Raw genomic sequence first — 14,396 nt, 5'->3', positions numbered from 1 at the left:
TAATAAAGACCTGAGTGACGTCATCTTCATACTATCTATAACTTTTGCGAATTTGGATGACAAGTGCTTATATAGCACAGTTGTTTTAGCGTCTGAATAGTTATCAAATATTATGATCTGATTTCAACCATTCGTTGCAAAAGATTTTGTGCAAGGGCATTCGTGTTCACCAACCTCTTAATATCGGTTGTGTGGTATAGTGATATGAAACTCACCTTCGGATCGGAAGGTCCTGGGTTCGAGTCCCATTCTGAGCGGTGCATAGTTGAGTCCTTGGAAAAAGGCTCTTTATTCACACTCTCTCGCATTACTAGGGTCTGGTACTGTTTCATACACACCTTTCCAGGTTGGGAGACGATCGGTTGGAAGAGGTATGAAACAAATTGTTATGGACAAACTCGCGGAGTACAAGTCCCTGATATTTGAAAATCTCAGAATTCTGTTTGTAACCTTCACTATTTTGTATCTCCATTTAGAACTTTAAGTTTGTCCCAAAGACTAAACTAGAATTGTGTGTCTTTGTGGTTTTGGGTATACTACAATACTACCATTTACCATTGTTTTCCACTTTCATATGTGTTGTCATCAAAGTGTGTGATTTATTGGCGAAAGTCCAAGATTGAATAAACTTTGAAACTTTGGTATTCGATTCACCGACGGACCTGTAGGTTTCTGGCTTGAGTCCCAATCTTGGAGGTGGAAAGTTGAGCCTTTGAAAAAATCCTATTTTACTAACATTCTTTTCCCGGAGTCCAGTGTAAATTGAGCGCATGGACATTAACAGCATTGGCGCATGCGTCTCTCGTCCTCGCCTCCGCGCACAACCAACTTGACGTTCTCTCTCTAATAACTTTTCCGCCGGTGACGTCACAGACTATGGGTGACGTCCAATCAAGGGACGCTACTCTTCCGCTAATCTCATTCCCTATAGACATATTGATGTATTCGTATGGCCACTGACTTGTCAACAAGTTTAAACTTAGGACTTTGACTAAGTCATAAAATCAATTTTTAAAACCACCAATACTACCAGCATAATCGCTTCAAGCAACAATAGAGCTGCCGCCATCATCATCACCACACCACCACCATCGGCGCTACCACCACCAACACCGCCATCACCACCACCACCATCATCATTATCATCATCATCATCATCATCATGATTTGGTTCAAAATTGTCAAGAAGTTTCATCATCATCATCATCATCATCATCATCATCATCATCATCATCATCATCATCATCATCATCATCATCATCATCATCATCATCATCATCATCATCATCACCATCATCATTATCATCACCATCATCATCTTCTTCCTCATCCTCATCATCATCGTTATCATCATCATCATCATCATCATCATCATCATCATCATCATCATCATCATCATCATCATCATCATCATCATCTTCATTCTCATCCTCATCATCATCATCATCATCATCATCATCATCATCATCATCATCATCATCATCATCATCACCATCATCATCATCATCATCATCATCATCATCATCATCATCATGATTCACAACCAACACACAACGTAGTTCAAGAACCAGAAAAGCACACACAGTGTCATATAAAACAATACATTTTTTATTTAATACATCATAAATTAAATGAATATGGAAATTTATTTACAATGTGAATATAAAAATAGCCTTTGCATTTTGATATCGACGTATTCAAAATAAATATTAAAAATTATAACATGTTATAATGATTTATCTATCTGTATCTTAGTCAAAAGTTAACATAGATATTAAAATGTTATAGAATGTAGAAGTTATAAAAATAGGTAGATGATCTTCAATGAATATGCCTGTGAGGTTGATTATGGAATTAAGTGTTATAACTATTTACACAATAGGAATCATGAATATCAAATTAATAAAAGGCTCTTTACAAATATTCTCTCACCGTACTTAAGTGTAAAATGAGTACCTGGCCGTTAACAGCGTTGTCTCTGTCCGAAAAAAAATTGAAATATCACCTAAAAGGCGTCATGTCCCGTCCTACATGTTAGAAAAAAAAAAAATAAAACGAAAAAAAAGCAAAACAAGAAACAGTTCTCCAATCAAATCAAATCCAATTGAATCCATACTGTTGGAGTTTCAGTAATGAAGATAGACGCACCATTTGTTTGATAATTATTTCCTTTTGTGACAGAAATGGTTTCAAATTGACAAGTAAATTTCTGATGTCATACAGCGACAACACACTGATTGTCGTTTATACAAGAAAGGTACTTGAAGAAGGCACTTGATGAGATGATACCACCAACGTGTAATGTGGTCTACACCATTATCAGACTGCAAGAAATGTAAGTGGAGCATGTAATTGATTTGATAGTAACGAAATGAAGTGAGGAGTAGACAATAGGATTCAATAGTCTGATGTCACGTCGCCTAGCAACGAGCAGCTTGGTTCAAAACAAAGAAAATCGGTAATTTTTATTCTTCATGCTGGCTAAAACATTTTCACATGTCATGCTATCACAATGTATAAAATTAAAAACATGATCAGATTTATATTGTTTTTCTCCTCTGGATACACTTTTATGCTCGTCGGAGAAGTATTTCATAAGGGCGTCCGCCATGTATCCGATAGTTTAGAGCCAGTTGACTAAGTTACTCTGCGTCATTACGGGGGAAGTGACGTCACGACTATTGAAGCAGCGTATTGCCAAAAGACAATTGAGGAAAAACACTTTTTCCAGTGATAGGATTTGACCTCGGTGGGAACCATCATACTGGTACGGCACCTACCGGTACGGCACCTACTGGTACGGCACCTACTGGTACGGCACCTACTGGTACGGCACCTGTGGGGAAAACTCGAATCAAATCCACTCAATACTTCAAAAAGTATTTTTTTTAGACTGCAAGAAATATACAGTTTCAGTAGAAGACAGGATGACGCTGATTTTATATCAGTCACGGGGCTCGGACTTGGTTCAACGCCGAGATTTTTTTTCATCTCCTCTCCTGTCAACCCAGCAGTGATTGGGTAGCTGGGTCTGTTAGATCTGGTGGAAAGTACTTTGCGATAGACTGGCGTCCTATCCAAAGGCAGCAAAAAATTGATATTGCTCGTTTCATGCCATAGAAATCGGAATAAGCTTCGGTTCTATGGGCTAATAGCTCTAAATGACAATTATTTTTGGAAATGAAAAATTACTTTAACGAAGAAAAACATAGAATTGGACGAGTTTATCTACTGTTAGAGAGAAACAATCAATATGTTACTGTAGCACCGTCCCCTCTTAGCGTAACAGGCGGAAATGGTTCTCCTTTCGATAATTATTCCTTTTTCACCAGTAGACATGTTACAAATAATAAAAAGTGTTTGTATTTAGCGCTTTCCATCGAAATCGTAAAGCACTTATCCGGTCCAATACCTGAATAACTTTACAAATATCTAACTTTCCTAACAAGATTAAAAGAATCAAACTCACAAATATATGTCGTATAAATTTCACTTTAGAAGATTTGGTACTGTCCATCAAATTTGTGTGTTTTTCTTTAAATGTAGAAGCGAGATAAACCTGGAATTTTTACTTTAGATTTAAACTCATTAAATCACAACCGCTTCGGGTCAGACAAAATAAAACCTGCCATGCTTTAAAAAAAAATAAAAAATTCTGCTTTAGATATAAGTACGTCCCTTTTTATCTTTTGTTAAAATTTCAATACATCAAATCTTCTGAAAATCAAAACGGAAGAATTGTACTTTTATCTATCTACTTGGAAAAATATTGATCATAAACGTAATGAAGTTCTTTTCCTTCGAGATTGACAGTGGAACCTCGTCTTTGTGATTTGGGTGATATGGACATGGAAGCCCTCCGTCCTGTACGAGGAGATGAACTGTCGTTGCTTCCCCTGCTTGCCACGGATCCACGACGTTGTGACCCAGGGCTGCCCCCTGGTGATCTCGTTGAACCTGCATCGCTGTTGGAACGTGCCCGGAAGTAACCTTCATCCGGTGCCAACAACCCCGCACCCGAATTTGCGATGGACAGGCGTCGTCTGGGTGTCGGAGATGTACCGTGGACATGAGTGATGTCTTCAAGATGACCATTACTGACGCGATGGTGGTCATGTTTGCACCTGAATGAAGTGAGGCATTGTCCGCCTTCCACCTTGTAGCAGTGGTGAAGCCCGTGCACCAGCATGCCTTCCTCGTGATGGCCCTGACGTTTCTTATGGGGGACGTTATCTACGTCATCCGAAGGGGAAATTTCCACCACTGGTGTTGTTCTGATTTCTGTCAAGACTCGCTCGAACGCGCTGGAGCCTACCGGAAGTTCTTTCGCCATTTTGTAAGAATGATTCGTCCTGAGAGAAAATGAACTGTCTTTTGTATTATTCTTAACAGACACGCTAACCTGTGCGTTTCTTTACTGAATAAATGTTAAGCGTGAGCACAGTTTTAAATCCAGCAAGAACAATCAATTGTCTTGGGTTGTTTCTTTTAAAAAGAATATCTTGGATGTTTTCAGCAACGTTTCACTCTGTGGAATATAAAGAAAGTAATTGTTAGAAATCTTTAAAATTAAATTTCTTATCAAGTCATTTGATTTTTGAATATTAATAAAGTACTGGTAATTCTCCAGAACCAAAAGCCCATAGAGCTGGTGTTTATTCATTATCCTTTATCGTTAAACGAAGCCTAATGTAAAGTGCTTTCCGCCATGTCTAATGGACCCAGCCACCTAATCACTAGTGAGTGTAGAGGGTGGTTAGATAGAAAAAAATCCATCGGCTTTACTTGGGATTCCTGATTCTGCAGCATCGGGCGTCAGGTTGTTCCAGTGTGGTGTCTCGTCAGAACATTTCAAAATAACTCATGTTTTAATATATTTTTTAATGCTATAAAAGGGGCATCGTGGCTCAGCGGTACGGTCTTTGCTTCCTACCCGAATGGTACCGAGTTCGATCACCCGCCGCTGCGTTGTGTGGCCTTGAGCAAGTCACCTCGCCCTAGCTCACTTTGCGGCCCTGCACTGCGGCCAACGCCTGGGTTATTCTAGTCTTCCCTTGGAATAGACCCTAAAGACAAATTCCCCCTTGGGAATGAATAAAGGGAATTTTTTTATTTTTATAAATTCAGTGTTAAAATTAATTTAATGGCTCCGCCAGAATACTGTATTGAGTTGGTAGGTCACATAAAGAACAATATGTTACCTATTATCTCAAAAGGGTATTATATCGGGGTGAACCACATGGAAAAAAGTGGTTAAAGAGTAGTAAAAATTATCAGAAATACGAAACTTGAGTTTCTGTCACTTTAAGAAAAAAAAAACCTGTATCTACTGCGATCAAGAGTGCAAATATTGCTGCTCAAAGATTGAAGACATACATAAAAGTAGTACATTTAGTTCATCATCATCATCATCATTGCCTTTTTCACCCTGGGTCAGGGTATAGGCCACAGACAAACAGTTTCCATCCTTCTCTATCCTGAGCTAACTTTTTAATCTCATTCCAGGTCTTACCACTTCTCTGTATATCAGCTTTAATTCTTCTCCATGTTCCTCGTGGCCTTCCCCTTGATCTTCTGCCCTGAGGGTTCCAGTCCAATACTTTCTTTGTTATATTTAGTTAACAACGACAAATGATGTGGACTCGGGTTTCCCCCTTTGTCAATCGAACATGATAAATAATTTGTTGACAAAGGGGAAACCCAAAATGTCGACACCATCTGTCTTCGTTAATCAAATTAAAGCTTCCATTACATTTGACCACTGTATTCAATAAGTAATCTAAAATTAACCCAAATGTTGTATTTTTGACTAGAACATCAATTAAAAAACAAAACAAACAGAGCATTTATTCAATGCGATATCCACCTGAAGTACTCGAAGCGATTTATTTTTAGTATCGAATACATCCCGACATAATACCAGTTGGAGGTGGTTGGAGACGTACTCTTTATGATCCTCAAACTGTCGTACATGTATAACTGTAACTTAATTTAAATCACACAGATGGACTTCGCGAAGTCCCAGGTTTGGGAGTTTTTCTGCCCAGATGATGGTCATTTAAATAAATCGATATTTGAAGAAGAGTTTTCTGTCCAAATCTTTAAAATACGGGTTTGACCAAAGTACGGCACCTGTTATCATGACAATCTGGTACTAGTTTCCATTTCACAAGCAGGAATATCAATTCACTTCAACAGTCGTAACGTCACTTCCTTCCTAATGACGCATGGTAACTTAATAACACTGGCTCTAAACTATCGGAACAATGGCGGACGCCGTATGAAATATTTCTCCGGCGAGCATAAAAGCGTATCAAGAGGAAAAAAAAAACCCCATAAATCTGATTATGTTTTGACTTTTACATATTCTGATCACAAGGCATATGAAAAGTTCTAGCCAGCATGAAGAATAAAAAGTAATGATTTTCTTTGTTTAGAACCAAGATGGCGCCGTTGCCGGGCGGCGTGACATCAGACTATTGAATCGTATTACATATAGGGCTGCCAGATGGCCATAGTTAATCGTAGCCAAATTTGACTTCAAAAGTGGCCAACATAGAACTTCACGTGGCCAAACACTACCATCACTCGGAGGACCCCCTAGAGACTCTCACCGGTTTTGAAAAACAAAAAATAAAATCAATTAGACAAGGGGAAAATGATATGATTGAGAAAAAAAACCCCAATTAAAATATAAATTAATAAAACAAACACGATTCTGTGTGTGGTTAATTTTGGCAGCTCTGATTATAAATTACATTATGAACTATAAGGAATGAGATTAGCGGAAGAGTAGCGTCCCTTGATTGGACGTCACCCATAGTCTGTGACGTCACCGGCGGAAAAGTTATTAGAGAGAGAACGTCATGTTGGTTGTACGCCGAAGCGAGGACGAGAGACGCATGCGCACAACCAACATGACGTTCTCTCTCTAATGACTTTTCCGCCGGTGACGTCACAGACTATGGGTGACGTCCAATCAAGGGATGCTACTCTTCCGCTAATATTATTCCCTATAGCTGGATAAGCGTTTTAAATCTATTAATATGTGTATATATTTAAAGTAAAATTTTCCAGCCAAAATAAAATGTTTTTTTTTCCATAGTGCGACAGAAAATACGAATGAAACGTGTAAGTTTTTTTTTTGTTTACAAAAGAAAACATAACATGTCAATTGCGTCCATGGTCAAAGAAGCTAATCCGTGGGTGCGACCTGATCCCCGAACACACCCGTAGTACATGCTGCAACTGGAAATGTGGTTTTCTAAGTCAATTTTATTTAGCAACGCATCAACAATGACGAATCATTACATGAACATGTTTTATGTTTCGGTGTAAAAATCGCCTATCTACACATCGTGTTCTATATATTCCGAAACAAAAGCTAAAAAACCATTTAAGAATTAAGTGTTAAGCCAAAACCGGCCAGGCAAAACTAAAGCCTTATGTCTCTAGTTTTATATGGATAAAAGTAAAACAATTGTGTCCCCGAGAAGGCTTACATTCTTTGGCTTCGTTCATGTTTAAAGGTATATTTATACATATTGCCCTATTGTAGAAATGGTGGCTCAGGTAGTCCATTTTTATGACGACTTAAAGGGGTCAAGTAGTAATAACTGCTTGGAGCTGTATCTCGGGACGCTAAATCATGTATAATAATATTTCGGCACCCTGATTGTCAAGACATTGTTTCAAAATCACTGCTGATTAAACATAACACCAAATTTGCCTGGATTTGAAATCACTCCACTTGTACACTGAGGCCAAACATCCTCAAATTCAATACAACCAAATCCACACTTGTTGCAGATTCATGACTAAAGGTCGATGTAACATTTGTGTGATTTTAGGTTATGTCTCTGAATGTATGTGTCACAATATATCTAAACATTTTTTTGTTTAAATTGAGCTTTTATATAGCGCAATATCCACTCAATTATGTGCTCAAAGCGCTTTACAAGGGGTCCCTAGTCAACAGCAACATTTAACATGTAGGACGGGACATGACGCCTGTTAGGCGATATTACAGTTTTTCGGACAAAGACAACGCTGTTAACGGACAGGTACTAATTTTACACCTGAGTACGGTGAGAGAATGTGAATAAAGAGCCTTTTCCAAGGACTCAACTATGCACCAAGAGCGAGGCTCGAACCCAGGACCTTCCGATCCGAAAGCGAGTGTCATACCACAAGACCACATAGCCGCACATATCTAGCAAACAAGGAGTTGAAATGTTTATGCAGGGACCAGTCATTACGTGAAAACAGGATAATCTTAGGCGTGATTAATGAGATTTTGTAATACACGCACAAAGTCTGGAGTCAACGCTATGAGGACAAGCGGACCCTAGATACTTCCACAGAACACTTTTTAAAAAACATTTGACCAAACACTTTTACTTCAAATAAAAGATCGGGAAAAATTATCCTCTAATTGTAAAATTTTCGATCCCGAGGCTTTTAAGATTCATATTCAAGCTTTTGGACTGTCGAAGGTGATTTTAATCGATCGATATTTGAAGTAAAAGTTTTCTGACTGAAATAAAAAGAAGTATTTTGTCAAAGTAAGGCAAACTCGTGAATGTACCCGAATATATAAATATATAAATTAAGAAAGTGACCTTGAAAACAAATAAATTTGTTTTTACCATTCCTTTGTTTATTGTTTTTCTTACAAAGGGTTTGTACCCGAAACGTCCATTGACTGTACTATTTCCACCCGAAGCCGTTTCATGTTCACGTTGTCGTTTTTATCATTATAAGTATTTAGAAGTGCAAGAAACAACCCTCACTCTCCCCACTAAATAGATGGAAACATCAAATCAAACATAAATTTCAATTTTTAGCATTCACTTTTTATAATTTAAATCGCCGTTCCGTGCTGAAGCCATCATCCACTAAGGCATTCCATGAACGACTAGAAGACAATCCACCAACCAAACAACCCTCTGTTGTTGCATTTTTGTGGTTATTAATGGTATCATTTTATTCTTTGGTTCCATTTACCTTTTTTTCTTATTTTCATGTATGTTGTCATCAAATCGTATGGATTATTGGCGAAAGCCTCAGATTAAATCAACTGTTGTCAACAGGAATCACCCCTGTTGTTGTCCAAAGTTATAACCGATCAGGTAAGCCCTAACATAATACCGTTCTGAGATTATTGGTCACTTTTGATTACAGGATATAACAAGACTAACACGAGTTTGAATATATTATCCAAGTTCCAGATATATTCTATCCAGGAATTGCCATGAGCAGGGGCGTGGCTATATTGGTTGATTTGGTGTCTGGCACCGCATCCATCTTTTAAAAATGGATTATAGCATTTAAAAAAAAAAATTAAAACTGAGAAATAGTAAATGCCACCTCTTGCTTATTTGATTAAGTCTTTTCTGAATATTTGTTTCTTTCTTTTGTATTTACAAAAATGGCATGTTTAAAGTCAATTTTTTTCTGATTCTGGCACCACCTTATACTGTAAGCATGCCACGCCACTGGCCATGAGGTATATCAAATCTGAATGTACATTGGCCAGTCTCGTGCTAAAACCACGATCTCCCTAACAATAGCCGAGTGATATATAGACACAGTTTGTAGATAGTTTGCGCTTGGCTTAGAAGCTCATAATATTGCCATCCGAGAGTATAACGTACCAACACACAATACTCTGAGTAACCTTGAACTTTTATAGTCTGGATAATACAGTTAAGTGAGAATTACTCATAAACGTGGATGGCAAAAAAACAATAACAAAGACCTGAGTGACGTCAACTTCGTTCTATCTATAACCATATTATCTGCCGTGCTATGAAAAAAAATGATTTTAAAAATTTGGCCAGAAAACTCGTCCTTCAAATATCAATCGACTAAAATGACCTTCAACCTGTTGAACAACTATCGAACCCGTGACTTCCTCCAAGACTTCCTTGGAAGCCCCAGGTTTGAAAGTTTTTGACAAGATGAGGGTTATTTAAATTGATCAATATTTAAAGGGCGAGATTTTGGGACAAGAAATTCTTTAATGTGTTTGTTTTCCCAGAGTACAGCAGGGTGGCCATTCCAATAATGGCATGTGTCAAACTGACCTAGACAATAGACAAAACGTTCTTTATTTTTGTCTATTTGGATAGAGTCGACACTATGATAACATTATTATGCGTCTTATCGGGTCTTGTCTCTAACGATAATATACAGTCTAGGCAATATTGCCCCACCTCTCCCAAAAAAAGAAGACAAAATACAACAACAACACAAAAAGATAATACGAAAAAAAAACTCACACCCCCCCCCCCTCCCCAAAGGAAAAATCACCCAAAAAAGAAAAGAAAACAAAACAAAAAAAAAAAAAAACAACAAAAAACAAAGTAAAACAAAACAAAAACAAAAACAAAACAAAAAACAACAAAATACCAAAATACGAAAAAAACCCCCTAAACAACCCCCCCCCCCCTCCCAAAAAAATAAAAAATAAACAACAAGCCACCCCCCCCCCCCAAAAAAACCCCAACAAAAACAAAACAAAACAAACACCTCCTACCCCCCCCCCCCCCCTCCCCAAAATAATTTTTTTTTAAAAATGACACATCTATTAATAGTCTTGGTCAGAAAACTCGTCTTTCAATTGTCGATAATTGAAATGCAGCTGTAAAAAAAAAAACCAACCTGACCTTTTGTATAGCGCAATATCCACTAAACGGGCGCAAAGCTTTTTAAAACACGGGTCCTTATCCACCAGCAACACTTAACCTGTAAGACGAGACTTGACACCTGTTTTCCCGACAGAAACAATGGTGCTAACGGCGAGGTACTCATTTCACACATGAGTTCGGGAAGAGAATGTGAGTAAAGAGCCTTTTCCAAGAACTCAACTATGCACCGCTGAGAGCTGGACTCGAACTCAGGATCCTCCGATCCGAAGGCGAGTGTCATACCACAAGACCATATAGCCCCTCATCTTGTGAAAAAGCTCTCAAACCTGATACTTCCTTAAAGCCACTTCTTGATGTGCTCTTTGCTTCACGGTATTACAGCACTGACTAAAGACACAAAGATTTTCTAGCGACGTGCACATATACGAAGGTCTGGCACCCGTACGCAATTATGGGCCTAATTAAACATTGTTGTAAAGGACAATATTTTACGTCATATTTTTTGGGTGGACATTTCCATAACATAAATGAGCCCATTATGAATTGGGTTATCAGACCTGCAAATTAAGTGCACGTCGGTTTATTGCTATTTCGAGAGTGTCAACATTAAAACAACATTGTGCGATTTATGGAGTCCTCCTGCTGGTCCTATTGGTGGTGATTGGTGATCGGTGATCGGTAATCGGTGATCGGTGATCGGTAATCGGTGATTGAAGGAATCATTGGAGTGATACGTTCGATTGATTATCTCCCACTGTGATCGTCTGATTGTGTCTGATTGAAATATACATGGCATGGACATTTATAGAACACATGAATGTCAATATTGTCACCATGCTCCACGCGTTTTAAAATAATAATATAATAATAATAATAATAATAATAATAATAATAAATAATAAATAATGATGATAACATAATAATAAATAATAATAATAATAAAATAAATAATAAATAATAATAATAATAATAATAATAATATAATAATAATATAATAATAATAATAATAATAATAATAATAATAATAATAATAATATAATAATAATAATAATAATAATAATAATAATAATAATAATAATAATAATAATAATAATAATAAAAAACTAATTTAATATATTCTATATAATAATCAATAATAAATCAAGGGACGCTACCTTTCGCCTAATCTCATTCCTATGTGAAATCACTTTGAGGGAAATGAAAAGTACCCTTACACGTATCCCGCCGTCTCCAATCGGTGTTATATTGGGGTGAACTAGGCTATAAGGTGGTAAGTGCTTGTGATGCACTCACTTTCAGATCGGAAGGGTCCTGGGTTCGAGCCTCGCTCGGCGCAAAGTTCAGTCCTTGGAAAAGGCTATTTATACACATTCTCTCACCGTGATCAGGTTGTAAAATGAGTACCTGACCGTTAACAGCGTTGTATCTGTCCGAAAAAAATTGTAATATCGCCTAACAGGCGTCATGTCCCGTCCTATATGTTAAATTGTTTTGTTGGTCAGGGACCCCTTTTACAGCGCTTTGAGCAAATTTAGTGGATATCGCGCTATATAAAAGGTCACTTTTAGAATCAAATGTCGATGTTAAACTTGGGAAAACGATTACCCAAATCCTATGTATGTGTGCATATTTTCAGGTCTGATAGCCGAAAGCAATTCTATTATAAGCTTATTTCAACATTGTTGCAATGGACAATATTTTGCGCTGGATTTTCTTGACTACAATGGGCCCATAACAACTTGGGTTAATAGGGAATGAGATTGGCGGAAGGGTAGCGTCCCTTGATTGGCCGTCACCCATAGTCTGTGACGTCACCGGCGGAAAAGTTATTAGAGAGAGAACGTCATGATGGTCGTGCGCATGCGTCTCTCTCATGCGCACAACCAACATGACGTTCTCTCTCTAATAACATTTCCGCCAGTGACGTCACAGTCTATGGGTGACGTCCAATCAAGGGACGATACTCTTCCGCTAATATCATTCCCTATAGACCTGCCAATATGTACACGACACCCTATCCATTGCTTATCCACATAGGTGGATCAAACATCAGACCTTTTCCATTTTGTAACGATATGATTTCAAATAATGATATAGATAGAATGAAATTGACGTAACTCGGATCATAGTTATTTTTTTTTTACCATCCATGTTTATGAGTAATTCTCACTTAACCGTATCATCCAGATTATAAACTTTCAACGTTACACATAGTTTTGTGTGTTGGTCCGTTATATTTCCGGATGGCAATGCTGTGAGCTTCTTAGCCAAGCGCATACAATCTATACTTTCTCTTTGATCATACAAAACATAACATTTTTTACTGATTTTTTTGGGCTTTTTAAAGGTTTGTCTGGCTGACACTGCACCTGTACCAATGTCCCATTCTTTTGCTTGTTAAGTTATATTAGATACCTTTTTGTATACACACTTAAACATAATACCTTCTTGAGACGACCGATCACATATTATCATGCTTGACAAAACCCAGCATGTCGATAACCTTGAAAAGCGGACACAAAACAATGACTTTATTTAACACACAACAATAGTATTGACTCCTCCGTGTGTTGGATTCATACATTCGTCTTTTCCTTCCATTGATCACACCAATCTATCTATCGGCTGTTCCATACATCAAGTGATATTGAATCGATTAATTGGATTTTTACACTGAATTGTCTCCACACCTGGTTTGCTTTGATTAACTTTTGAACCATTGGCGGGTTCTTCCAACTACCTTCTTTGATGCAATGTTATCATACACAATAGTATTATTAAAAGTTGATAATGAAGATTGTCCGTAAGTGTCACCGGCACTTCGCATTCCAAATATGTAATTTAATTTATTGAAGCAGACTGAATATGACTCTTTAAAAAAACCCAAACAAAATAAAACAAAACAAAACAAAAAGAATCAAAACTAAACAAAAACAAAAGAGAAAAAGGAAAACAACAACAACAACAACAAAATAAAACCCACAAACCCCCCCCCCCCCAAAAAAAAAACAAACAAACAAACAAACAAAAATTAAAACAAAACAAAAAACCCCCCAAACAATTAAATAACAACCACGAACTACTTCTGACAGAACGAGCCCAACCCACAGACGGTTCCATACATCAAGTGGTTTGGGATCGAATGATTGGACCCTGTCTGTCGGCCCTGACGTATCCTGACACCTGGATTACTATTATTAAAATTAGTTTTATTGGCGTGTTCGTCCAACTATAATATACAATCTTATTGATAGTTGATAAAGAAGATTGTAAGTGTTAATGTACTGAAGCAAAATGCATATAGTAGCTAAAAAAACCGCAACGTTTGGGCTCAAATTCCTTCAGCAATCAAATCAACTATAGACTGTTCAAAATGTAAGATTTTTATATAGCGCAAAATCCACGAAACGTGCTAAACTCGCTTTACAAGGGGTTCCTAGCCAACAGCAACACTTAACTTGGAGGAGGAGACATGACGCCTGCTAGGCGATATTAGAATTTTTTCGGACAGACAACGCTGTTAAGGGCCAGGTACTCATTTTACAGCTGAGTACGGTTAGGGAATGCGAGTAAAGAGTCTTTTCCAAGGACTCAACTATGCGCCGAACGAGGCTCGAACCCAGGATCATCCGATCCGAAAGCTAGTGTCATACCACTAGACCACATAGCCACACCTTAGACTGTTCACTGTTTTTTTTGTAATTAAATTGAAGCTTGCAATCAATTCCCAAGACAGCCTTGTAC

At 37.6% G+C, this 14,396-nt stretch overlaps 1 protein-coding gene across 4 annotated transcripts in view; it reads right to left on the bottom strand.

Moving 5' to 3' along the window:
• Positions 1-1,587: 1,587 nt before the first annotated feature.
• Positions 1,588-14,396, bottom strand: part of LOC144971422 (uncharacterized) — a 40,687-nt gene continuing 27,878 nt past the window's right edge. For 3 of the 4 annotated variants that reach the window (XM_078912328.1, XM_078912309.1, XM_078912318.1), the window contains exon 2: positions 1,588-4,528. In XM_078912328.1, the coding sequence (XP_078768454.1) occupies positions 3,755-4,333 (579 nt within the window). In that variant the 5' untranslated portion in view covers positions 4,334-4,528 and the 3' untranslated portion in view covers positions 1,588-3,754. Of the gene's footprint in view, positions 4,529-11,102; positions 11,427-14,396 lie in introns of those variants that run through there. The other variant, XR_013645129.1, reaches the window with a different exon arrangement.

Source organism: Berghia stephanieae, chromosome 1 (assembly GCF_034508935.2).
Source record: "Berghia stephanieae isolate SIO BIC M18660-M18661 chromosome 1, UCSD_Bste_1.3, whole genome shotgun sequence".
NCBI lineage: Eukaryota > Metazoa > Mollusca > Gastropoda > Nudibranchia > Aeolidiidae > Berghia > Berghia stephanieae.
Note: the sequence above shows the minus strand (reverse complement) of the source record. Positions and strands in the feature narration are given on the sequence as shown.